At 34.8% G+C, this 26,235-nt stretch overlaps 1 protein-coding gene across 1 annotated transcript in view; it reads right to left on the bottom strand.

Moving 5' to 3' along the window:
- Positions 1-593: 593 nt before the first annotated feature.
- The window catches only part of BRWD3 (bromodomain and WD repeat domain containing 3), a 122,987-nt gene continuing 97,345 nt past the window's right edge, over positions 594-26,235 (bottom strand). The window contains exons 25-41 of the mRNA XM_069464369.1: positions 23,683-23,790; positions 21,992-22,116; positions 21,155-21,237; positions 19,553-19,664; positions 18,250-18,311; positions 17,993-18,148; positions 17,215-17,335; positions 16,070-16,195; positions 15,885-15,963; positions 14,027-14,083; positions 12,950-13,090; positions 12,007-12,078; positions 10,154-10,306; positions 8,750-8,913; positions 8,289-8,386; positions 7,592-7,750; positions 594-1,767 (exon numbers count right to left, since the gene is read on the bottom strand). Coding sequence (XP_069320470.1) covers positions 1,013-1,767; positions 7,592-7,750; positions 8,289-8,386; positions 8,750-8,913; positions 10,154-10,306; positions 12,007-12,078; positions 12,950-13,090; positions 14,027-14,083; positions 15,885-15,963; positions 16,070-16,195; positions 17,215-17,335; positions 17,993-18,148; positions 18,250-18,311; positions 19,553-19,664; positions 21,155-21,237; positions 21,992-22,116; positions 23,683-23,790 — 2,571 coding nt within the window. The 3' untranslated portion in view covers positions 594-1,012. The remainder of the gene's footprint in view (positions 1,768-7,591; positions 7,751-8,288; positions 8,387-8,749; positions 8,914-10,153; positions 10,307-12,006; positions 12,079-12,949; positions 13,091-14,026; positions 14,084-15,884; positions 15,964-16,069; positions 16,196-17,214; positions 17,336-17,992; positions 18,149-18,249; positions 18,312-19,552; positions 19,665-21,154; positions 21,238-21,991; positions 22,117-23,682; positions 23,791-26,235) is intronic.

The raw sequence follows: 26,235 nt of genomic DNA, 5'->3' as shown, positions 1-26,235 counted from the left end.
TATGAGTATTCATTCCTACTAAGATTGTTCTATTTCTCCTTAGTCAATAATGAATAACAGCATCTATTTTCCTTAACGTTTCCAGTAGTTGTACTTAAGAGGTAGCTGAGCTACTGTTCAAAGAAGTTATTCTTTGTGGATGAGGATTTTTCAAATGTTTAAGTTATTCTTTAAGCTACACAATTTCTATTAATGCAAGAAAATATAAAAGGAAAAAGAAAATGGATGCAAGAAACTTTTGCATTTGGCACCTTGTCTAGATTGATACCTCAAGTATTCTTTTTTAATAAAGTTAATGCACACATCAGGACATACCACAAAGATTTGCTACATATTTACAAGGCACCAACCCTTTCTCACCTTTAACGTGAATTAAGCAAATCAATGAAAAGCATATCAAGATCCCCCACCCCCCAAAAAAACTGTAGTATAAATATATACTTCAGTTCAGTACAATTCATGAAAGTTTGGCCTGGGAAAAGTAAAATAATCCAGATCATTCTTACAATATAGAAACTGTAAACATTTAATAGCTGCCTTTAGGATTGGTGTATTGTGCAAAAATTATTATTACTGGGAATAGGAATCAAAATGGCAAAAACAAACTATATAAAACTCTATAAGAAGGTGCTAAACTTCTGTGATACAAAAGCAAAAGAGGGATATTCTACTGAGATAAAAATGTCATGCAACTCTTAAGAAGCTGAATGCTCCTTTAATGTAGTAAATCTGTAGTGTGTGTGTGTGTGTGTTTGTGTGCACACGCATATGCACGCATGTGTGGGGGGGGGCAGAATTTCTTTTAATTTAAGGCCTAATGAGTAAGGCTTGTTAGAACAAATGAAGTGTGGAGATCAAAAGTCTTGAAACAAATGTATACTGGCATAAATGGAAAAGCACCAATGTGAAAGGAAGCATAAGTCCCCACACAATTTGCTTTGTAGATTTCCTGGTAAATTCCCTGCAGTAGAAGGCCTTTGAATTTTTTAAATTATTCTAAATTTATTAACTGTTAATAATTCCATCCCATGAGATGGCTAACCCTGGCTTTTTCTGTCATTTTACGCACTCTGCCTGATCTGGATGTACCAAGATTCAGAGGATCCTCAGTGGACACAAAATTGTCATTATCAGAATCATCATTATATAAAACAGTCCTCCTGCCTTGGTTTCTTGTTTTAATTCGAGGCAGTCTACTGAATCGTCCCGAAAAAATGGTGTCAAATTCATCTTCTGCAATACGTGCTCTTTTGGCTCTGGTGGCTCCTCTAGAAGCACCTCTTCCACCTCTCCCTCTCCCTCTTCCCCTAGTGCCACTTCCACCTCTTCCTCGACCCCCTCGTCCCCTGCCTCCTCTTCCTCTGCCTCCTCTACTCCATCTACCCCATCTTCCCCATCTGCCTCTTCCTCCTGTGCCTCTTGTCTTCCAGTTTCTTTTTCCATTGGTATGTTGCTTTCTGAGTTTTCTTTTAGGTCTGGTTTGTATGAATTTACTATAGTCATGGTCTCCATCTACGTAGTCTTGATCTGTTCTGGAAGTTGATTCAGAGTCAGAATCAGACCCACAGGTACTTTCAGAACTTAAACTGGATCCTAACTCTCCACTCTCTGAGGAGGATAAATGTGACTTCTCTTTTGTTTCTTTTTTCTCTTTCTCTTCTCCTCCCATACTTTCATCTTCTTCTGAAGCACTAAGTAATTTTCTCTTGATTCCTGTCCGGGGCTCTCTGCCATCACCATTTGTAAGAGGTCCATCAAGAGAGTGATCTAAAGCAAAATGAATGATTTTTAAAAGTTAAGCTTTGAAATTGATAAGATGGTTATTTATGCTCAAAAACAGTCTATAGTTACCCAAAACAGATGGGATAAAATCATGGAGGTTCTGGAATAATAAACTAAATTTGTTTGAAATGGAAGATACTAACATTTTTTGCCTGACTTCTTTTTATATGGACGTATGTATTGTAGGGGTAGAATAATGGGTGATTAGGTAGCTGCACAGAAATTTTAAGGGCTGAACTTTAGGAAGAATTATCTGGGAACATGAATCTAAGCAGTTTCATTCATTCATTCAATAAATATTAACTGATTAACTACTGTGGACCAGGTATTGCTAGGAGTTTGGAATATGGTGATAAACAAGACAAAGTCCTTGCTCTTGGGATTTATATTTTAGAAGGGATGGCTTAACAGATAATGAAGTGAATGAATGAATGATAAAATTCCACATAGTGAGACATGCTATAAAGAAAAAGAAAAGAGGGTAAAAAAGAGTGTGAGTATGTGAATAGAAGGAATATTTTAGATAGGGACGACTTCACTGCAGAGGTAGTATTTGAAGAAAGAACTGAATTAAGTGAGATCTGAGGAAAGTTAATATCCAGCAGAAGAAATAGAAAGAAAGTCAGCATAACCAGAGTGGAACAGAAAAATAGGGAGTGGTAGGAGATGACTGCCAGTGTGGAGTTTTAAGCTGGAGTAAAATGAGGATTTACATTTTTAGAAGAGCACTAGGGTTGTTGTATAGAAAACAGATTATATCCAATGGCAGGATTTCATGACAAAAAAGAGAAAATAGATTATAAAGGGGGAAAGACTGGAGGCAGAGAGCAGTTGGGAGTCCACTGCAGTAGTCTGAGTAAGATATGTTGAGGGATGCACCAATAGAGGTGATGACAAGTGATTAGATTTGGAATATTTCCTTTTAGAGGGGCTGTAAGAATTATCTTTAAATTTTGAAGGTTGAATTGATGGGACTTTCTGACAGATTAGATGTCAAGTGATAAGCACAGCTAATACTGTTGAAGGCTGACTCCTCGGTTTTATGGCCTGAGAAACTTGGTGAATGGATATTTTGCTAAGTTAGAGAATACTGAAGGAGGAGTAAGTTTGAGTAGGGTGCTGGAATAATTAAGACTCTAGTTTTAGATGCTAATAGAGATCCAAGGAAAGACATTTTTAAAAAAGAAAAAAAAAATAAAATAAAAACCAGGGGATATACCAGCCTGGAGCTCAGAGGAGAGGAGCAAGCTGGACATATAATTTTGGAAATTTTCAATAAAAAGATGATATTTAAGGTCATAAGAACTGGGACAGCTCACTGAGAGAGTAAGTAAAGAGAGAAAAGATAGCTGAGGACTGAGACCTGAGATGTTCCAAAATTTAAACATAAAGAAAAATCAGCAAAGATAATTAAGAAAGACCAACCAGTGAAGTAGGAAGAAAATAGGAGTGAACTGCAGGGATTAGAAGAAGGAAAAGACTCAGGTTGTGGGTGACTACAATAATAAGATTAATCTAATAGTCTAGGTGTTATGGACTGAACTGTGTACTGTCTAAATACATATGTTGAACCTGTAACCCACATGTGACTACATTTGGAGACTGGGGCCTTTAAGGAGGTAATTAGGGAAAATGAGGTCATAGGATAGGGTCATAATCCAATAGGACTAGTGTCCTTTAGGAAGAAATACCAGATCTCTATCTCTTTTTCTCTCTTTCTATCTCTGTGCAGAGTGAAAAGGCCATGTGAGAACACAGCAAAAAGGTGTCCATCTACAAGCCAGGGAAAAAAGCCCTCAGACACCAACCTGCATGGCACCTTGATCTTGAACTTTAAGCTTCCAGAACCAGGAGAAGATAAATGTTTGTTGTTTAAGCCACCCACTCTATCATTATTATGGCAGTCCAAGCTGACTTAGGCTAGAGACTAAGGTGATAGCAATAGAAACTGTAGACAAGAGATTTAAGTGCTATTAAAGAGTTGGAGAATTCATAAAACTTGGCAACTGACTGGATATGAAGGGTAAATAGAGAGTCAAAGAACACTGTGAGATTTTAAGTTGGGTGGTTAAGAAGATGGTGGTACCTACTAAAATAGTGAGCCAAGAAAAAGAAGTAAGCTTCAGATGCAAAGATGGTAAGTACTCAAAGATTTTTTTTTTAAGGAAGCACTTGGAAGTGAAACCAGTAAAATAAAGAGATATTTGAGCTACATATATAAATTTCGAGAGTCATCACTGATGTAGTCATAAGACTCCTTTACATGTAGAAGACAAAAAAGAACAAACAAAAAACAAAAAAGCATCAGGAAACTCTGCAAATAGAGAGTAAGTAAGGCTGAAGAAAGAAATAGAATTATAGGAGAAACAGAGATAGATATAGGAGAATCAGAAGAGTATAAAAGCCTGGAAGTAGAGTTCATAGAGAAGGTACTCAACAGTATGCAATGATACAGAGATCAAGAAGATAAGGACTAAGAAAAGGACACTGGTTGGCCACTGAAGAGTACTGGTGATGCTGGGGATAACAGCTTTTGAAGAGTGGTTGGGGAAGAAGCCAGACTATAAAGGATAAAACAGAGTGTGGATGGAAAGAAAATAGAGGCAGAAAGTATGGGTTATTTCTTCTGAAAACTAGGCAATTAAAGGAAGGGAAAAATGAGAGAAGGCAGCACATGAGTATGCAATGTGCAGCATTATCAGAGTTAAAAGTAAAGGTATAAATTGGGGAAAATAAAGGCACTAATTATTTTAATCAAATATGTTTTAATATTTCTCACATAACCAATATAAAATATATCTGTGGAAGTCTATTTTAAATTATTTGATGTAAAAATAACAATGGATAATCTACTTAATCTTTCACTAAAGATGCATATCAAATAAAATTTATATTCTAATAAAAATATTTGTAAAAACATACTAACGAGTCTTCACAAACTTCAAATAGCTGAACATGTTAGAACTTTCTGTGAACATATTCAGGGTTCATAACATAGGACTAAGTGTAGGAAGAAGGTTTGAATAACAATAACCTTAAAATATCTATGATATCTGATATCCTTGATATGGTCTAAGATGGATGCTCATGATAATGAATTGGGTCAGTGATTTCTTTTTAAGCAGTGAAATTTTTTCTCCAAATAAAAAGTTATGTAGAATATATGAAATAAAAAACAAAGACGTCTGGTTGAATGCAGAAGGCTCTACTCAGAATTCCTGAAATACCCCTGTGTATCCCCCAGAAATGGGCAGGGCACAGTCTGAAAACCACTGATTTAGTGATATAGTAGGCTCCTAAGTAAAGAATGAATTATATTAACTGAAAACCTCAGGAAGGTGGTAGAAGTGAGATTTGACTAAAAGAAGGCTCATTTCTCAACTGAGACCCATTTTCTTTATTGGAGGAACCCATAAAAATATGAACTCTATTTAAAGATGATCTTGCACATTTTTTTTCTTATTAATATGGTTTAATATATGAAAAATCGATAGGGAGTGGGAAGATGACTGACTAGAGACACCAACTGCCAGAGCACCTCAGTAGGAAGGAAAGGTTTTAGATGAAAGAGAAAAAAACCAAACAGATAGACACAGACCCGTTATAATTCCAAGGGAAGGGTGCCAGAACCTGTGGTGGACTCCATGGGAAGAAGTTGCTGAGCAGAACAAGGAGGAAGAAGATATGGGTAGAGATCAACCCCTTAGAGGCTTAGAGTCCAGTGAAAAGGGTAGGTGGAGCAGTTTGTTTCTCCCACCCTCACATCTCTGACAGCCAGCGAGCTTCTGAGCTGTTTCTACCCCCATGAGCCCAAAAACTACTGCAGTCAGAGAACTGGAAGCTTCTTGTGGACAAACTACCAGGCTCCCAGCCCCCCTGGAGTGCTTCGTGTAACTACAGACCAGAACCGAGATGGCAGCTGCCATATTGTTCCACAGCCCACCACGTGCTTCTGTCCTTCCCAGGGGGCTTCAGCCTCTCAGTTTTCAGCTTGCTCATTCCCATGCAAACATTTTCCAACTCTGTCCCAGACAGTGGGAGCCACAGGGGTCCAGTGGGTCCTGGGAGATCTGAATGACCCCAGAGCCAGGATATTCCAGGAGGGCTGCCTTATGGAGAGGGGGATGAAAATGACCAGAGTGCTAGCTCTCTTCCATACAGACTCGTTTACTCCTACTCCCCTCCCCAACCCACAACTGCTGAGAGAGACAACTGAGTGACCATCGAAGCTTCTACAGACAGTGGGGCTCAAACCGTTTCCTCTTAAAGTCCTGTAGCAGATTAATGATGCTCAGACTGTGAACTCCCTGCTCACTGACCCACAGGCAACTTGGGACTGGGACACTTCTCCCTGGCATGGTTAGGAATTGATCTTTGGAGACCTGGGGGCAGGCCTGCAGGCCAGATCTCATACCCCCAGGACTCAACTATGTTGCCTGGGGGGCACAGAGGGGAGATTTGTGAACTAATCTCAGGAGGCGAGGAAGCCCTCATCAAAGACAGACAGGGAATTTTCCCAGTCACATAGCTCACCATGACTACAGCCTACAAACAACTAGCAACTGAGAAAACAACCACACTAAGGGTATCTATGACCAAGGCATCCATCCAGAAACTAGAGCACCATCAAACACCCACAAGCAAATCTAAAGGTTCTTACTAAACATATGCTACAAACACACCCATACAAGTGAGAGGGGAGAAAAAGCCCCATCTACAAAAAAAGAAAATCCAAAAATAAGAAGGAACAGATGCTCCAAATGAGAAGGAATCAGTGGAAAACTCTGGAAGTATGAAAAATCAGAGCAAAAGGACACCCAAAAAAGGGAACACCAGCTCTCTAGCAATGGATATCAACCAAAACAAAAATATTGAAATGACAGATAAAGAATTCCAAATATGGATTATAAGGAAGCTCAGTGAAATCCAAGAGAAAATGGAAAACCAACTCAAAGAAACCAGAAAAACAACACAGGAAATGAATGAAAAATTCACTAAAGAGATCAAAAAATTAAAAAAAAAATGGAACTACTCAAAATGAAAAATTACTTTAAGGAAATGCAAAATACAGTGGAAAGTTTTAAGAATAGGCTAGACCACGCAGAAGAAAGACTATCAGAGCTTGAAGACAACTCTTTCAAATTAATTCAGTTAGTCAAAAATAAAGAACAGAGAATTAAGAGGAATGAACAAAGCCTACAAGAAATAGAGGATTGCGTAAAATGGCCAAATATAAGAATCATAAGCATCCCTGAGGGTGAAGAAGAAAACCCATAGGCTGGAAAAACTATTTGAGGGAATAATTGAGGAAAACTTCCCTAGTCTTACTACAGATTTAGATATCCAGGTACAAGAAGCTCAATAAAAACCATCTGGGTGACAATCATACTTATAAACCCTGACTCAAACAAACATTACAAAAGTAAACCTTGTAAACAAAACTATTTGCATACCTGTTATACTTTGAAATAAAAAAATATATATATGAGAAAAATCTTAAATGTGTCTAACTGTCTAGTTTTTATGTGTTTGGGGAAAGAACTCTTCATTTAGTTTTTCTTCCCTATTCACTTTATATTTTATTTTAAAACTAAAATATATTTGAAAAGTTATTGGAAATTTGCTAATGGCCTATTCATAGTTGTGGATATGAAACTCTAACTCAAATTTGACAATATTAAAATTAAAATTGCCATTAACTATAAGGATATACTAGGTTTTACTATGCCAATTCATTAGCTTTTAAATGATTCATCTTCCATCATAAGGAAATAAATAATAAATTCCCTATCCCATATTTATTTCCTACCTTGTTTAACTGGCAAAACTCTATTGCGAAATGATTTGGCTTTCCCTGGGTCATGGTTATTTCCACTTCGGCTATATCCACTGAAGCTTGCTGAAGAAAATGGCCCATCTAGTTCATCATCAAGAAGATATAGTGAAAGCCCTTCAGCAGCATCTGAAACTTGCATTTTAAAAGATTGTAATATTAACATAATTATCAAGTTTTTAGGAAAGTTAAATTGGCTGCTTTTCAAACTGTCCCAGTTAATTTACTCCAACATCCAATATTACAAGTTGCTCTAAGAAATAAATATGAGTATTTTGTGAATAAATGATTTAGTATCACTAAACTTTCAAGCACAAAATGTCAGAAAAATATGTCCAAAGAGCCCAACTCCACACAGAAGGGATCCTCAAATCTTATGTTGGCAAACATATTGTAGATGAGTGCTCTGAGATACAGACACTGAAAATCATTCAGTCACAAAATTTTAAAACTAAGATACTTTAAAATTCATCTAGTCTAAGGAAGAAATTGAAACATATGGCTTAATGTCATACTCAGGGCCACAGAGATAGCAAGCAGAATTGGGAATAAAACAACTTTTCTAAATCCAAATCTGTTGTTCTTTGCACTATAAACCATGCTACCTCTTCTACACCCTTAATATCAGTATTCAGCTGAGATACAGAACACCAGAAACAAAATACATATTTACCAGGAGACGAGAAAGGAGAGCTAGTCCTGGCATAAGACACTGAGGTATTCTGGTCATTTTTAGGCTGCAACTTCATTTGTTTTTGTTTCCCTTTTGGACTAGAAGTAAAAATATATAACAATGAGCATTTTTTTCTGTTAGTAATGTATTATGATAGACAGTATGATACAAAATGCTTAAGCTGACCAAAGAGGAAATGCCCTAAAATCCAAGTAAAATGCTTCAAACTGGTAATTTGATAAAGGTAAAACATCAATCGTTAAAAAAAGAAGTTTCTAGTATAGTAAAATCCACATAAACAATGCTGTTGGTCACTAATTCCATCTTTACACAGGCACAAGAGTTCTGGAGGAAAAAAAAGATCTCTTGGAATCCCCTCAAATTATTTATAAACTTTCAGAAATTGGGTAATACACACAAAATGCTTTCAAAACATAAAATGCTACATCAATGTTATATACCTAGGAGCTCGGCTACTAGATAACGAACTGCTGCTGCTTCTTAGACGTTTTCTGTACCGTGGCCTTCTCCTCTTCTGACTCTGGATTGCTGATTTATATTCAGAGATGATATTTTTAATATGACTTTCAAATAAGGCAGACAATCGCAGCGTCATGCTATAGATCTGAAAAGGTGGAAATTGTAGTCTTTTTACCAACTACTTTAATTATATGAAAAATAAAAGGTATAAACATGCCTGGACCGATATCAGCATCATCATTCCAGACTAAATATATGTACTATTTATTCACTTGAAAAAATTCTTCTCAAAGAATTAAAACAAGACATAATTTTTACTTAAAATTAATAAATATTATTAAAAGATAACATTCAGTGTTATGAAGGGAAGGAAAAAAAGAATCTCATACATTGCCAGAGGAATTTAAATTTGAACAACATTCTAAAGGACAATTCGAAAGTATGTAGCAAAAACCTTTTCAGTAGGTAAGAAAAGTGCCTCAAAATATGAAATCTATTGTTTTAAATAATATATAAACAGATGTAAGTATATATGTTAATGTAGGAAATCCTAGAAGTGGATACATAAAATATTAGCTGTAAATAAATATAGGTGATAGGCTTTATAGGTGATTTTTCTTTTTTTCGTTATACCTCTCTGTATTTCCCAAACTTTTTACAGAGAATAAATGTTACTCTTACAATCAGGATCAGGTAGGGAAAAGCATATATGAAAAAGTATGCTTGCAGAAACTAGTGAAAATGCGTTTTATATGAGGTGGACATGGGTAAATATATACCCACTATGCAACTGATTCAAAAGTAATCAGATACCAGTGATTCCAAAAAAAAAAAATTATTATTAGTATTTTTTTATGCTCAAGATATTTTAAGTTCTGAGAAAACATAAGGAAAATATTAAATGTGAGTATGAATAAACAGTTATAACATCCCAATATGGTTCACTATTTGTTATAAAAAAGGGAACATAAATATTCAGAGCTAACTGAAATACTGCATATACACTAATATCGTCAACTACATTTATATAGTTATCAAGTCATTTATTTGACATAGTAAAGGGTACTCAAATTACTACCTCTCCTTTCCTTTTCTTCTCTCTGGCAGATATAAGTATAACTAAAGAGTAAAGAAGAGGCAATTAAGAGACAGGAAAATGTGCTTAATTTCAGAATAACTATGTTAAATGTATCTTTATGCATGCCTAATATTTCATGCCTGTAATGATCCATATTTCAGAGAAGATATTGAGAATCAAACTTCAGTAACAATGTCAGAATTATAGTATATATTTGTTTAGCAAATTTAAAACTGGTGAAAGAAAACTGCCTGATATATATAACTAAATGCTTAGATAATTAAATCATCTAATTTTTTTTTCATACCCTTGACTTTTTATTAGATGTATAAGCTTTGGAGTTGCTGAATATTTGGCGAACATCCTTATAAAATTCCAGAGGACTACCATAGTTTCCTGCTTCCAAAGTTTCTTTCACAGTGCTGAAGTCCATAGGAGTATCTACAACATCTTGATAATCCTACAAAGAATAATGTGTTATTAACTACCCAAACTGCGTAACAATACTAAATAATATAATGGGACTGAGATTTGCATCACCTCCTGATACAATCCACCATAAAATATACACATTGGTTTTCAATCTGCCAACTACCTTTCCCCCAACCCCAAACCATCTTTTGGTGTCTCATAGATACAGCAAGGGGCTGTGGGAGTCTGTGGGAGAGCCTTAGCTCTCACACAGCCATCACTAACCATAAAGAGCTCTGAAAAGACAGAAGAGAAAATCTATAGTGACTGGCTTCATCTCTGCACAGTCCATAATATGGAATTCCATTTCTTGCTTAAAGGCTGATACAACCTCCAAAACCCTGACAAACCACTTAATGAGAGTAGAAAATTAGATAATTTACATATAATTAAATAGCTTCATTACACAAATTAGCTACATATTTCCAAGATTTCCAGCTATGAGCAAATTCTACTTAAAGTGTCATTTGAGGTCAAAGTCAAATTGGTTATGTTTGTGCTTCTCTCATTTTTGTGTTTTAATCAATGTGATACTTTTGCTTTGTGTAAGGTCTTCCATCTCATAGGTCCAGAATTAGATTTTAATTAGGAAAAAGGGAAGATTCCATTTTAACTTAAATCTTTCAAGTCTAATTAAAATTTCCCAGGGTTATCATATGGAATTATATTTAAAATTTATAACTATATATGCTATAACCCTCAATAAATAATATTCAGAGTGAAAAGTATATTCAATATTAGATCCCTTATATCTTATTTAGAATCATTAAAAAGTAAAATCTCTACATTTCCCTCAAAGACTAAGCCAAAAAGAAAACAGGAGAAGGGGCAGAGAAAAAGCATTACAAAAAGGGAAGAAATATTTTTGAAAATATGAGAAATCACCATTGCTCCTAATAGATCTTATTTTCTTAAATCAAAGAAAACCAAAAGTGTATTCTAACACAGTATAGCTTATGAAACATTAAAATTTTCATAGAGGAAACATGTTGAAATCTGTATAACATGATGTCCAAAACTCAAAAGACTCAGCCTGCCTACTGAATAAAGTCCTAGTAGGAATCATCTGCTGCAAGAGAGACATGATTATATTGTGTAACTGATATTTTCTAGTCTGCAGCAGCTTTAGATCTACATAAATAAATAAACATTTATGAGGATGCCACAAAGAACAATCCTGAGAATACATGTTGATTAAAAACTAAATGACCAAGAAAAATGAAATAAAGGTAAAAAGAAAGTGAGTAGAATTAGAAGGCAGTTTTAAGAAATTATGGAAGTTGATGTACAGTATTGAGATTTTTAAAAAGTAAAAACACAAAACCCAGTATGTCCTTTCAGTTAAAAAAATGGTGAACTACCTCTTGTGTTATCCTACATGAAGCTGGAGCCCATTCTTCTAAGTATCACAAGAATGGAAAAACAAACACCACATGTACTCACCATTAAATTGGTACTAATTGATCAACATATATGCACATACAGAGGTAACATTCATCGGGTATCAGGCAGGTGAGGGGGAAGAGGGGGTGTGTAAATTCACACCTAACAGGTGCGGTGCCTGCTGTCTGGGGGATGGGCACACTTGTAGCTGTGACTCTGGCAGTACAAAGGCAGTTTATGTAACCAGAGTGTTTGTTCCCCTGTAATATTCTGAAATTTAAAAAAAAGAGAGACTACCAGGCCTACCTCAGAAAGAGATGGATCTTGTCTATCTGCAACAACTGACTCTGAGGACTCCCCATCTTGCTCTTGATGGCCCTATTAGGGTAAAAAACATATATTGTGCTTCTAGACCACCACAACAAAATATCAAGACTTGCAATACAATTAAGACTTAAGGCTAAAAGATCCATAAGTAGGAATTATGCTTTTATTCGCTATACTTTAAGGTGAAAGAACTCTACATTCACCGTTCTCCTCTGCTACGAAAAACACAGGACTAACTTTTTCTACTCGAACTCCCTACAAACAAGCAAAACAAGCTCTGTTGAACACAATCTTTTTCCTTATTTGAATATTTTTCCTGACTGAGACCTGTGTATACAGAGATGAATATTGATGTATATTAAGCTCAGACGATGGTTTGATGTATTTCTGAAATACTGCTGTACCTTTTCTCTGAAAAAGTTAAAAGAGACTTGCTATCTATACTAAAGGGTAATTAAACATATAAATAGATATACTCCTAGAAAAGGAATCCTATAATCTAAGTTCTCATGCATTTATCTTTGTTGAAAAGAAAAGTAATACTGGTATGTTGGTTACTTTGTATGACCATATTGATAACATATTTAGTATAAATTAAATAGGACTGACATGTCACCAAGTGTCTACAATGTATAGAAGTACATTAGTAGTAAAATGTATTAAACAAATGCATGAAATAAAATCAAGAAGGAACAGCAAAGAAATTTTGATTAGAATTTGGTTTCCAACTGAATAATTTATATGCTAAGTACATGCCAAGCATTTTAAAAGGTCTTAACTAATCACGCCACTCTCACAATTCAAAGATTGGGGGAGGAGGGAGGGAGGAAGGGAGAAGAAAAAGTGCTCTTAACTAGACTTTAGTATGGACACTTATGGGAAATTATCATACTGGCAATTATTTAAACAACTGTGTGCTTACTGGGTAAGACAGAGTATCAGCTGGCTGTCGGAATGGCTCTGAGTCTTCACGTTCATAAATGAGGCTCAGCAGTTCTTTGCATTGTTTTTTCCAAGCATCAGGATTACACTTTGAAGATTGTCTTCTGCCTCGGCATTTGACCTATAGATTTTAATAGAATTATATCAAAAAGCTCTTCTCTGAAACTCTTTATTGATTTTCTCATGTATCCCTAATGTTAATATATCTGTATAAGATAGAGCGGCTGCTATTTTAAAGTGCTTTTTTCTTCTACAAGGTTAATATTTATATTGCCTTAATATTTGCTGGTAGTTAAGTATGCTTGACAATGGCACTATAATTTTCTCAAAACAACAGTTGAAAAAAAAATTTTTTATGAAATCCTTTGTGGTCATGATAAGTTCTGTTCTTTATCATGTGGTGTCTTTTGTTAGGGTCCCTTTCAGTATTTCAAAAGATATTGTTCCTTATATAAAACTATATGTCTAATTATTATAGAGGAAAAGTCTGCAGAAAAGAGTTAACAGGCCTGAGTCCTATCATTATCAGGGTTTTCTTACAAGGCTGGCCCTTGGCTGACATTTAGAAACTTTGAACTTGAATGGTTACCTAAATTATAAAGACAGTTTACTGTAACTAGACTTGTACCTAGATGGTATACATAATGTAATTTGTGCTGAATGCCTGCTTTCCTTCTGAGAGCCTGGAACCTTGGTATGCATGAATCAGAAGGTACCTACATAATCAACCTCCAATAAAATCCTTAATTGAGTCTCTACACACGTTTGCTACATTTTCATTGCTGGGGGAAGAGGGTGATATGTGACCCCTCACAAGAGAAAGAGCATAAGTAAGCCTATATGTGGATTCCTCCAGACTCTGCCTGTGCCTTTTCCCCTATGATCCAGCTGTGTACCCTCACTACATTGCTGTAATAAATCTTAGTCATGAGTATAACTATATACTTAGTTCCAAGAGTCCTTCTAGCAACTCTCCAAACATGGAATTGGTTTTAGGGATCCCCCAACACAGGAAACCTAAAAATGTTTCTTCTCAACAGTTCATTTATTTACTCACCCTTCTTCCAGAAGAAGTACCAGGACCATCTGAATCTAAATCAACCATTTCTGTATCCTAAATTAAAAGGCAAGAGTAGGAGAAGATGTTAAGTTACATTCAAAGTCTTTCAAGTTTGACAGACATTTACAAATAAACGACAAATAAAATCACAATTAACTTTCCCTCATTGGAGCAGGCAGCAGAACAAAGGCTGGAGAAAAACTCACTCCAAACTTTCCCAATATGCTGCGTACAAGCTGGAAAATATACTGGAAGAAGAAGAGTTAAACAAAGTTTCTCTTTAAATCAGAATAGGAAACTAAGGAAAGGGTGCAGTGATTGGTTTCTCCTAAAGTTGTACCTAAGTATTAGTATTTTTTAAAAAACCTTATTCTATATGACATGCTTATTTAATATACTATAATTATTAATTATTCATGATTAATCCTTTGCTATTTCAAAAAATAGAACTCTTTTCTAAAAGGAAAATATACATGTGTATTATAACCTAAGATAGAATTAAATCTCTCTCTGAGGGACAATTTTTTAATTCAAGGAATCAAGGCTCAGGCACCACCGATGATAGTGAAGTACCTAGATAATGCCTAGGAGAAAAGAAAAGTAGCTCATGAGCACTGGTACTCCTTTCTAATAAATCTGTTAAACTACATTTTTACTTAAATTTTCTATTTTAACCCAAATAATCCTACTCTGAGGAGAAATTCTTGCTACATTAAATCCTAAGTTAAAATACATTTATGTGAAAGGTCAGAGAAAATATAAAAGAAAATATAAGGAATATGAATTATAAATTTTTCTTAGGTTTCAAGAGGCTAATATCTAGTCGTTATACTATATTTATTATTATGTAAATAAAATTAACTCCAGCAATATCTAATATTTATTACACAGTCAGACACATTTTCATGAAAGAATAAAAACAACACTGAAGACTTACCATTCTGGAGATTATCAGTATAAATAATACGAATAGGTAAAATATCTTATGCGACTGCAAAAGAATCTAGCATATTTGATTCAATTATCCCTAGGATGAATTTTTTTCCAGTAAATATTTTTGAATTATCACTTTCCATTATTATTCCATACTGATATCTTGGTATTTGTTTCTATTATAACCTCCAGTGCAATATGGCTTTATGTAGATTAGAAACATAGATGGGTGGGGAAATCAGATATGTGAGAGCCTGCTGAGAGTACTAATTCCATTTTCATTCAGAAAAGACTGGTTTATCTTTGCAATTTCCATAAAGGAAATCAAGTAGCAATTGAAACTACTAAACCTGTAACTTTCAAACCTGTAATTTTAAAAATCTTTTTTTACATATAATGTATAGAAAGTTAAATACTTAATGAAATTTCCATCAACTAACCATTCTTTTAGTTATTTTTTGTTTTTTCCCCATTTATGTTTTATCTGTATTATGTATATTCATGGGGTACCAGTGCAATTCTGTTACATTGACATATTACACTGTGGTGAAATTGGGGCCCTCCATGCATATATCACTGAAGCAACGCACATTGTACATTCTACTAAAATATTGAGTGCTTTGTCTTATTTTTAAGGGCTAGAAAATAAAAGCATTGATTTCTCATTACTGAAACCCAGTGAGTAAAATAGGATGACTGGCCACCTGTCTCTGACTAAACCCTGTAACACTATTATATTGTTGGTATATACAATCTAAGGGCAGGTTAAAGAGTTTAATATAAACAGATGCAAGTATTCAACCAGCTTTCAAAAACCTGTTTTGCTGCTTACAGCCAATTACAACATTTATACATAACACTTACTGTACCTTCAAATAACAAAAAAGGAATTCATTCCTACTAATCATGCTGTGATTCTTACCTCCTCTCCATCAGTACTGTTTAGTTCTTCTGCTTTAATTTTATTATAAGTATCTAGTATATCAGTGCAGCTTTGATCCCTAAGAAACAAGATATGTCATTTCAATAATTTCAGTAATAATGTTTAAAAATATTTTTTTAAAAAATCAAAAGTTAGCCTCTGTGGAAGTTAAAACTGCTTCTTACCCAATAAATCGAAGTAAGACATCAGTTACAATTTTTGCTGCTTTAACTATAGGGCTGTCTGGCTCATTAAAAGTCCTGGCATTATGCTCAATGTAGCGTACCTCCCACATTAATGCTGATATTCTCCTATGAAAGAAAAAATACCCTATGTTAGCCTTGGCTGATACATTTAAAGTATATTCTAGGGTTATATAATATAGAACTACTAGGCACTTAATCATAGTATGTCAAAGGTGTTCAAATATACATACGTAATTCAATATATATGTGTGACTGATGTGCACTAAAATGGGATGATAGTTATAGTATTTGAAGCACAGGCAGGAATTCTGAACCACTGGACTGTACATTAAAACTTGGAATAGAACTGACTTAGGACATTATGGGTAGAATGATGACAGAAAACCAACCAAACAAAAATAAATAAACAAAAAAAGTATTTTGATAAAATCAAAAGAATGTATAATTTAGCTTTCAGGGGAAGAGCCAAGAAGCACAAGAAAAAAAGACTAGATTGTAGAAAATGACAGATTTTTATCTAGTTATTTTTTATATATATTATTTAATCAAATAATATACAATGTTACAAAAAATTCATCCAATTCTCAATTACAAGGGGCAGATTAACCAGTTCATGGGATACTGTGTTTAGTAGTAGACTCAGATGAGAGAGGGACCAAGAGGTGCCCTCCACACTCCTCCAATAATCATCCCCCTCCCAACCAAGGAAAAAAATAACTTAGCTCTTTTCCTATGTATATTTCAGGGCTGGCAATTAAATCTAATTAACTGCTGCCTAATTGCCAACAGAAGATTTAAATATGCTCCAAATCTGTCATACCTTAATCCTGATGAATCCACAAACCACTTAATCTGTCCTTAATAAACTAAACTGTAGTTTTTGTTTCACAAAGGATTTATGCTACCCATATTTTCCTCTATACCTTTCTTCCCTACCTCCTTTTTTACACTGGAAGAGTGAGAATCTTCTTAATAAAGGGAAATTAGTGCTTCAAATTTTTAGAAGAAATTTTGGTGTAGGTCTTTTGGATGGTAATTTTATACTATGAAAACACAGATTTCAAAAAGGAAAGCAAAAGCCATAAAACTATGAATTTTATAATAAATGATAAAACTAAACGGACCTGTAAAAGCGATTTTCAAGCCTCCGCCTGATGGTGTTGAGGTCAGTCGGATAAGCAACTACAGTACAATACAAGGGGTAGGCACTGAGATCCACTGGAACAGCAAAAGGGCTCGCAAAATCTAAAGAATTACCAAAATCAAAAAGGGAGAGCTATAAAGGATATTAACATTTCATGTTAACAAACAATAATTAACATATAAACAAGAAGGTAAGGCAATAGACTACATTTCTAAAATAATGATGATTCAATTATACAAACAGAACGTTCTTTTTATTTAGACATTATATCTATGAATCATGCATGATAAACTAGTTCAAATCAGGTAAAACAAAACAAAATTAAAGGAACACTGTGTTTAACTTCAGATGTCCATGTTTTTCCTTGAAAACTGCCAAACTTCTCAAGAGATATATTTTAGGAAATATAACTATTCGTGTGGGTAAAACACATTACTCACCCACTGTCCTTACCAAGGAACCCATCCAAAGCCTGGCTCAGGGAATAGCTAGAGAGCCAAAATGGCTCAAGAGAGAAAAAGACACTTATATACCTGCCTTAGCTCTTATCCCCCAGAGTGTTGAAAAAGTTTATCAGTTATTATAATACTTTGGCCAAGCATATAAAAATATTAATATTAAAACTAGAATCACTGTGCTTCTTGAGTTAAAAGTGAAGTGTACAGGGAGAAACTGCATTTTCTTTTGTAGAACTTAAAATTCTGCAGGTTTCCCTAGCTTCCTTCCACACTTCTAATATTTTTTCACATTCATCGTACCCAGGGAAAGAAGGTGGTTGATGCCCTGAATAACCCGTTCACATTCCTCATCTCTGGAATGAGCCCCCCACTCTCCTTCCTGGGGTTTGTATAGCAAAGCAGTCAGTTCCTCCTGGGACACAGGAACACCAGCACCAACTTCATCTGGAAAGGCAGCTAGGTATAAGATAAAAAATCAGAAATAATTAATTGCCAATATCATGCTATTGCCATTTTACTTTTAAAAAATTATAATTCATTTTAAAAAGCATATTTACTTCCTTCTGGAATTGGCTCCATATCCCAGGGGCTCATTTTTTCTCTCTCATTATTGTCCCAGCTATTAAAAAATAATAAGACGCAAATCAAATTTACATGGTACTTACTTTCATATACTAGCATAATTTGCATGACTTTTGGGGGTGAAATTTGGAAAAGGGCAACACAGTTTTCTTTAAAGTACAACTCTGCTTACATAAAGATAATAAATCTCTAACAGAGAAAACATGGTCCATCAATATGAAACTTAGGCCGGGCGTGGTGGCTCACGCCTGTAATCCTAGCACTCTGGGAGGCCGAGGTGGGCGGATCGTTTGAGCTCAGGAGTTCGAGACCAGCCTGAGCAAGAGCGAGACCCCATCTCTACTAAAAAATAGAAAGAAATTATATGGACAGCTAAAAATATATATAGAAAAAATTAGCCGGGCATGGTGGCGCATGCCTGTAGTCCCAGCTACTCGGGAGGCTGAGACAGGAGGATCGCTTGAGTTCAGGAGTTTGAGGTTGCTGTGAGCTAGGCTGACGCCACGGCACTCACTCTAGCCTGGGCAACAGAGTGAGACTCTGTCTCAAAAAAAAAAAAAAACAAACAAAAAAAAAAAAACATCAATATGAAACTTGGAGGACAGTAAGCCTACTCTTAATCAATATGGAGACCAGCACACTGTCTGGGGAATGGACATGCTTGAAGCTCTGACTAGGGGGTGTGCGGGGCATGGGCAATATACATAACCTAAACTTTTGTACCCCCATAATCTGCTGAAATAAAAAAAAATAAAAAATAAATAAAAATAAAAATAAATCAATCCTCACAGAATAAACATTTCTTCTATCATTCTTGAGGGCTTCATTCATTAGTAATCTTAAAACTTGGAATTTCAGGAAGAATTAAAGTAAATATTGTAGACAAATAGTACCTCCAAACATGGTACAGTCACCTTTGTCTAGAATTCATACCATTAAATAAAAGATTAGGTACTAATACTCATTGCTTTATTCTAGATTTAACAATTACTTTAAACATTAAATTAATTTCAGTATTCTCCACGAAAAAAATAGTTATAATTCTTATATAAACTAGAAATCCTGAAGAGAAAATGCAGACAATAAGGGAGGTAGAAATTAGTCTTTTGTTCTTCCTTTTAGCCAAAAGGTTTATATCATCAAATTTCTTCCTTACAGGTACAGGTATTGTGAGAATAGCTAAGTCAGATAAAAAGGTACTATTCCTGCTAGAGTTTATTGAAGTCAATATACTACCATAGTATTATGTCAGGCATAAAGGACCCTAACCGTACTTACTGAACACTGTAACACTGGAAAGAACTATCAGGATACTCTGGTTGAAAAGGCTGCTGACTCTCCACAGTCCCAAACCACCAGGCGTCATCTATTATACTGCGGAATCTATCACCTGTAATGTTTTAAAAAAATCTTAAAAGGGTGCTCTTGAGAATATTAGTGCTGTTCCTATTCGAAATTGCTACTTTTTATTGAATACAGAAGTATCATTGTATCTAGCATTATCAGAAGTTTAGATATGAGTTTTCCAGATAAGTGAATTTTACATTTTACCCTCTTCAAGTATTTTGATTTTAAAGTTGTAGAAATCTTTTTGAAATAAATCACATATATTCATGTCTTCTTAAATAAATGCTAACAAATACACTTTAACTTTTATCAATTACTTGGCATCATCATCAGGCATACTCCTTATTGTACTGTATATGTACGTTTATACAGTTGTTTTTTTCTTCTTTTGTGCCTTTAAAAATCTCTTCAGGTAGGCACAGTGTCACACATTAGAAGTACCAGCTACTTGGGAGGCTGAGGTAGGACTGCTTAAGTTCGGAGGAGTTTGAGGCCAGCCTAAGCAATATAGGTCTCTCTAAACTTAAAAAGATTTTCTTAATAAATAAATTTAAAAAAATCTCTTCATACTAGTTTGCTACCTTTACATAGCTAAAGATTACAGAACCAAACCATTGTGAACAAAAATATTTCTTATGCATAACAAAGGTGAATTTAAATATCCTAATAGCAAACATATATATAGTGTTGACTATTTACCATGTATCATTATAAGTGTTTTCTTTATATTAACTCATTTATTGCTCACATAAGCCTTACAAGGGTGTACTTATATGATTACCATTTTAAAGATAATGGAAGTAAAGTACAGAGATGTTAAAAATTTGCCCAAGATCACACAGCTAGTAAGTTACAGGGCCAAGATTCCAAGTCAGGCTGACAGGCCCTATCCTTCTAAAATTATGTATTTATTATAGTTACAAACACATTTTAAAAAATCAGGCACATACAAGTAAATGTGGAAAAAAAGCCAATAGTGTTAAAATCCTTATGTTCTGTATTATAATGATAGAGCTATAAGCAAATTTCTTTACCTTTAAAAATTTCTCCTTCACATCACTGTTATACTGTTTTTTATAATCAAAGAAGAAAAAAAAGGAAGGGAAAAAGAGAGACAGAAAGAGGAAGGGAGAAAGGGAGGGAGGGAGTAAGTGATGGAGGGAAGGAAGCAGAGAGAAAGGGAGAGACGCAGGAAGGCAGGAAGGAAACAAATCATAACCAGTAGTGATCTGTTTAAGAGCGCAAATGTAAAGGGTTCTATATTAGGGCAATTGACATTTGAGAATTTTCTTTTTATTCAGATTTGTATACTAATAGAGTAGGTACTTACAGAAGGTGTAGAGATTACACGTCACACATAATATGCATAGAGCTACCTAAACCTAACTGAAAAGGAAATTTTCGTGTGATTTTTCTAGTTTGGCTGACAGACTTTTCCAGCGTTAAACTAATTTATTTCTGTTAAATCACAGTTAAAAAGCTATTTACTCTAATTCAAGATTAATAATTATTAAATGACAATTCTACACTTACCAATCTGCCAGTTCCTTTCTTTGGCTTCATTATAAAACTGATATAGCACAAGGAAGTCAATGACATCTGGCATGTCATGATACCTGTACAGAAAATAAAGCACATGTGAATCAATATAGAGATAAACCAGTATTATGTTACTAAATATCCAAGGATGTATGTTTAATGTGGAGCCATTAAGCAAAATTTCAGAAACTTCACAGTAAGTTCCTAGAAACATCTTTACTTAAAACACCACCTGCTCTGATCTATTTGGGAGTACCCTGCATAGTACTGTATTACTTTAAAAATAAAAAGATGCCAATAAAAATTTTTAAAGTTTAATATGAGGTATTTTATGTCAAGAACTTTTTAAGAAGACTATGAAATGATGTTCCTTAATCTCTTTAGATTTTAAACTCAACTTTAAGAAATGGTCCACTGACTTATTATTCCTATTATCAACAGAAATAAAAACAAATAGCATGTTTCAAGTATACCATTAGTCACTCATAAAGGTTTTCTTTGATTCCTCGTAACAATCCTGAGGAAGATAATAGTATTTCCATTTTGCAAATGAAGATATAAATTCAGAGAGGTTAAATAACTTGCTCATGGATCTATCTATCTATCATCTATCTATCCATCTATATCATATATGTAGCAATTAAATGGAGAAACAAACTAAGAATTAAACACTGGTATTTGTAACTGTAAATCCTGTAGTAGTCCTACAGTGTTTCCTCTCTCATTGAGCCCTATATTATGCAGAATATGCCATATACAATAGGTATTAAAATAAACAGACACACACACACACATACACACGCACATACACACACACACACAGCTACTCACTTAATGGAAAAAGATTCTCCAGTCATTTTGCCTGAAATGGGGTCCAGAAATGCAAGCTTCAAGCAGCACAGTGTAGGTGGTCCAACCTCATATTTGATTCCTACAATCTTAACAAACTCTTGCTCCTATTCATGAGAATACCAATAAATTACTTTTAATATCAATAACTACTTAATATTCACATACTATTTCATTATTACTTGAGCAGTTTAAGAGTTATCTGAATACCTACCAAATTCTAGACATTACATTGAGTGTTAAAAGTAATAAGACATGGCTCTTGATACTTAATAGCAGGTTGTAATTTAGTACAGGGCTCTAAAGCAAGGAGAGGCAACAGAATGCCCTGAGGAAACTTTTCCAAATTCATGTTCCTAAACCCAACTCCTACAGAATCAAATTCTGTAAGTATGAAGTACAGGTCATCCACACATATTCTGAAAAAACTCCCCAGGGTATTACAGTGCTCTGTCTGATTAAAAATCACTCCCTTAGCAAAAATAAAGTAAGTATTATATTTTTTCACATGCATATATGTATGTGTATACGTTTGGAAAGAGGACTTACATTTTAGAATGCCTATCATACTATCTTACAACAACCTTACACGTTGATTATGAGTCATATTTAACATATGATAAAACTGATCCTAATGGGTACAGTGACTTGCTTAAAGTTATAAACTAGCCTATAGCAGAGCTGGGACTGAAATCTAGGTCTTATTCAAAAGCCCAGACTCTCACCACACATACAGGGTTAGGATTAAAAATAAGAAATTATAGATTTTATTCATTCCTCTGATTCTAAAAAAGAACTCAAGTATTACCTGATTCAGAATAGATGGTAGCCATCCCTATCACAGGAGAAGATTATGTAAAGCTAACTTGATAACATATTTTAGCACATTATAACATTAATAAAAATTTTCACAAATGTCTAAACTAAATATTTATTTCAGTAAAAATACAGATTATCTCTTAAATACTTCCTGCTAAGCATCATCACCCAACAACCCTTCATACCTGGAAAACAATAAAATTGCCCTTTAATCTCTTGTTCAGAAAAACAAAACACATATAAACCTAAGTAGAAATGATGGTATATATACCCATGTCTGTATGTATATATACATGTATGTATGAATGAATGAATGAAATCATATATTTTTACTGACATAAAATCCTTCTCCATAAAATATACATACATGTTTTACTCAGTCATGCAGCTATGTGGATACTATATCAAAAGAACTATTTCATGAAGCACCACAGGTTTATCAGTTTCTTCCTATTTATGACATTTAATGTATATCAAAGCTGCCAGAACCTTGAGAGTGTTTGTAGTTCACAAACTCAGTTTATAGAGCCTCCAGAATGTACAAAGTTGCCCCTAAAGAAAATATCCATAAAGGGGAACTCCTGTTTTACTCTAATTATGGAATGGTAGAGTAGAGGATCTGAAACTTGAAGGAAATTAAGTCAAATAATCAAGATAATAGATTGTATACAAATTTGGGGAAACATATAAAATGTGACCCATACCACTCAGTTCTACAAGAGTTTTGTACATCATCTTATCTTGAACACACAATCAACAGTGAAATATGCACGAAACCCAGGAAAAGCCTATGGATAACTAACTTAATTCCAAAGCTGCCTCAATTACATAACTTATAAATTTGGTAAACTTACCCTGAGATCCATTTTGTTCCATGGCTGTTTTTGTATATTAACACTGTATATTTTTGATTTCCTTACAGCCCGCACATAAGCTTCATGTCCTTGCCTAAAATAGATAAGCTAAAACAGAACACATAATGTATTAAACAGCAGCATCCTATTTGACAACTTTATATTTCTAATACACATCCTTAAAAAACTCTCTTCTGTTTGCAAAAAAACAAATAATTACAATTATTGGGATTTTTTATTTCAAAATATTAAGAGGGTATAAATGTTTTGGGTTACATGGATAGCTTTTGTAATGCTTGAGTCCCAGCTATAGGTGTGCCCATCACCCAAATAGTGTTCACTGTACCAATTAGGTGGGTTTTTGCCCTCTGATCCTCCCCTCTTCCCCCCTCCCTCCTGATTGATTTCCACTGAGTTTTACTCCCCCTGTGCACATGTATGCTTATTGGTTAGTTCCAATTAATTTATTATTTTTTATTTTTTTGTGTATTAATATTTTTTTTCCTTTTTTAATTCAGCATATTATGGGGGTACAAAAGTTTAGGTTATGTATATTGCCCTTCCCCCACCTCCCCGAGTCAGAGCTTCAAGCCTGTCCATTCCCCAGATGGTGCGCAACTCACTCATTATGTAGGTATACACCCATTCCCCCCTACATCTGCCCGACAGCCAATTGGTGTTATTCCCAAATGTGCACTTAGGTGATGATCAGTGAAACCAATTTGATGGTGACTACATGTGGTGCTTATTTTTCCATTCTTGGGATACTTCACTTAGTAGAATGGGTTCCAACTCTATCCAGGAGAACATAAGAGATTCTATATCACCATTATTTCTTATAGCTGAGTAGTACCCCATGGTATACATGTACCACATTTTACTAATCCACTCATGTATTGATGGGCATTTGGGTTGTTTCCATATCTTTGCGATTGTGAATTTTGCTGCTATAAAAATTTAGGTGCAGATGTCTTTTTTATAGAATGTCTTTTGTTCTTTTGGGTAGATGCCCAGTAATGGGATTGCTGGATCAAATGGTAGGTCTACTTGTATCTGTTTAAGGTATCTCCATATTGCTTTCCACAGGGGTTGCACTAGTTTGCAGTCCCACCAGCAGTGTATGAGTGTTCCTGTCTCTCTGCATCCACACCAACATTTGTTGTTTTGGGACTTTTTGATAAAGGCCATTCTCACTGGAGTTAAGTGATTTCTCATTGTGGTTTTGATTTGCATTTCCCTGATGATTAGAGACGTTGAGAATTTTTTTCATATGTCTGTTGGCCAGTCTTCTATCTTCTTTTTATTTATTTATTTATTTATTTATTTTGAGACAGAGTCTCGCTCTGTTGCCCGGGCTAGAGTGAGTGCCATGGCGTCAGTCTAGCTCACAGCAACCTCAAACTCCTGGGCTTAAGCAATCCTACTGCCTCAGCCTCCCGAGTAGCTGGGACTACAGGCATGCGCCACCATGCCCGGCTAATTTTTTCTATATATATACTTAGCTGTCTGTATAATTTCTTTCTACTTTTAGTAGAGATGGGGTCTCGCCCTTGCTCAGGCTGGTCACGAACTCCTGAGCTCAAACGATCCGCCCACCTCGGCCTCCCAGAGTGCTAGGATTACAGGCGTGAGCCACCGCGCCCGGCCCAGTCTTCTATCTTCTTTTGAAAAATTTCTATTCATGTCCTTTGCCCACTTTTTGATAGGGTTGTTTGATTTTTTCTTGCTGATTTTCCTGAGTTCTAAATAGATTCTAGTTATCAGTCCTTTATTGGATGTGTAGCATGCGAAAATTAATAGTGGGTACATGTGGTGTTTGTTTTTACATTCTTGAGATACTTGAAAATCTTTGTAAAATAAAGGTGCTTTTCCCTATGAAATGATATTCATTCAGTTCTCGTGCCTATGTAGCTCTGTGACAACTAGCACACTACATGAACACTACAAATGCAGTACTTTTCCCCAAACAGCTTCATAAATCTTCTGAAGAAACAGACTCTTGACAAATATATACAAAGCTGGTCATATTTTAAAGTACAGTTGACAATCCACATCCATGGTTCCATATCTGTGGATTCAACCAACCTTGGTTCAAAATTATTTGGGGAAAAATAATAAAAAATAACAATACAACACTAAAAATGATAGAAATATAAAATAATATAACAATTATTTACATAGCATTTACATTGTATTAGAAATTATAAGTAATCTAGAAATCATTTAAAGTAGACAAGAGGATGTACATAGATGCAAATACTACATCATTTTATGTCAGGGTCTTGAGTATCTGTGGACTTTAGTATCTGAGGGGTTTCCTGGAACTAATCCCTCATGGATAGTGAAGAACGACTGTACTATATTTCAAATTGTAATTGACATTCTAAATATCAACATTTTAATACTCAGCCTACATATTTTATATAAATAGTACAAATCACAGGCTACTAAACTGAGTAATTTCAGAACAAAAGTAAGACATGTAAGAGTTCATGTCAGAACTGGCATAGTATGGAAGGAAAATGAATTCAAGTAAGATTCTTCGGGCCTTTA

The sequence above is a fragment of the Eulemur rufifrons genome, chromosome 30, assembly GCF_041146395.1.
Source record: "Eulemur rufifrons isolate Redbay chromosome 30, OSU_ERuf_1, whole genome shotgun sequence".
Taxonomy (NCBI): domain Eukaryota; kingdom Metazoa; phylum Chordata; class Mammalia; order Primates; family Lemuridae; genus Eulemur; species Eulemur rufifrons.
Note: the sequence above shows the minus strand (reverse complement) of the source record. Positions and strands in the feature narration are given on the sequence as shown.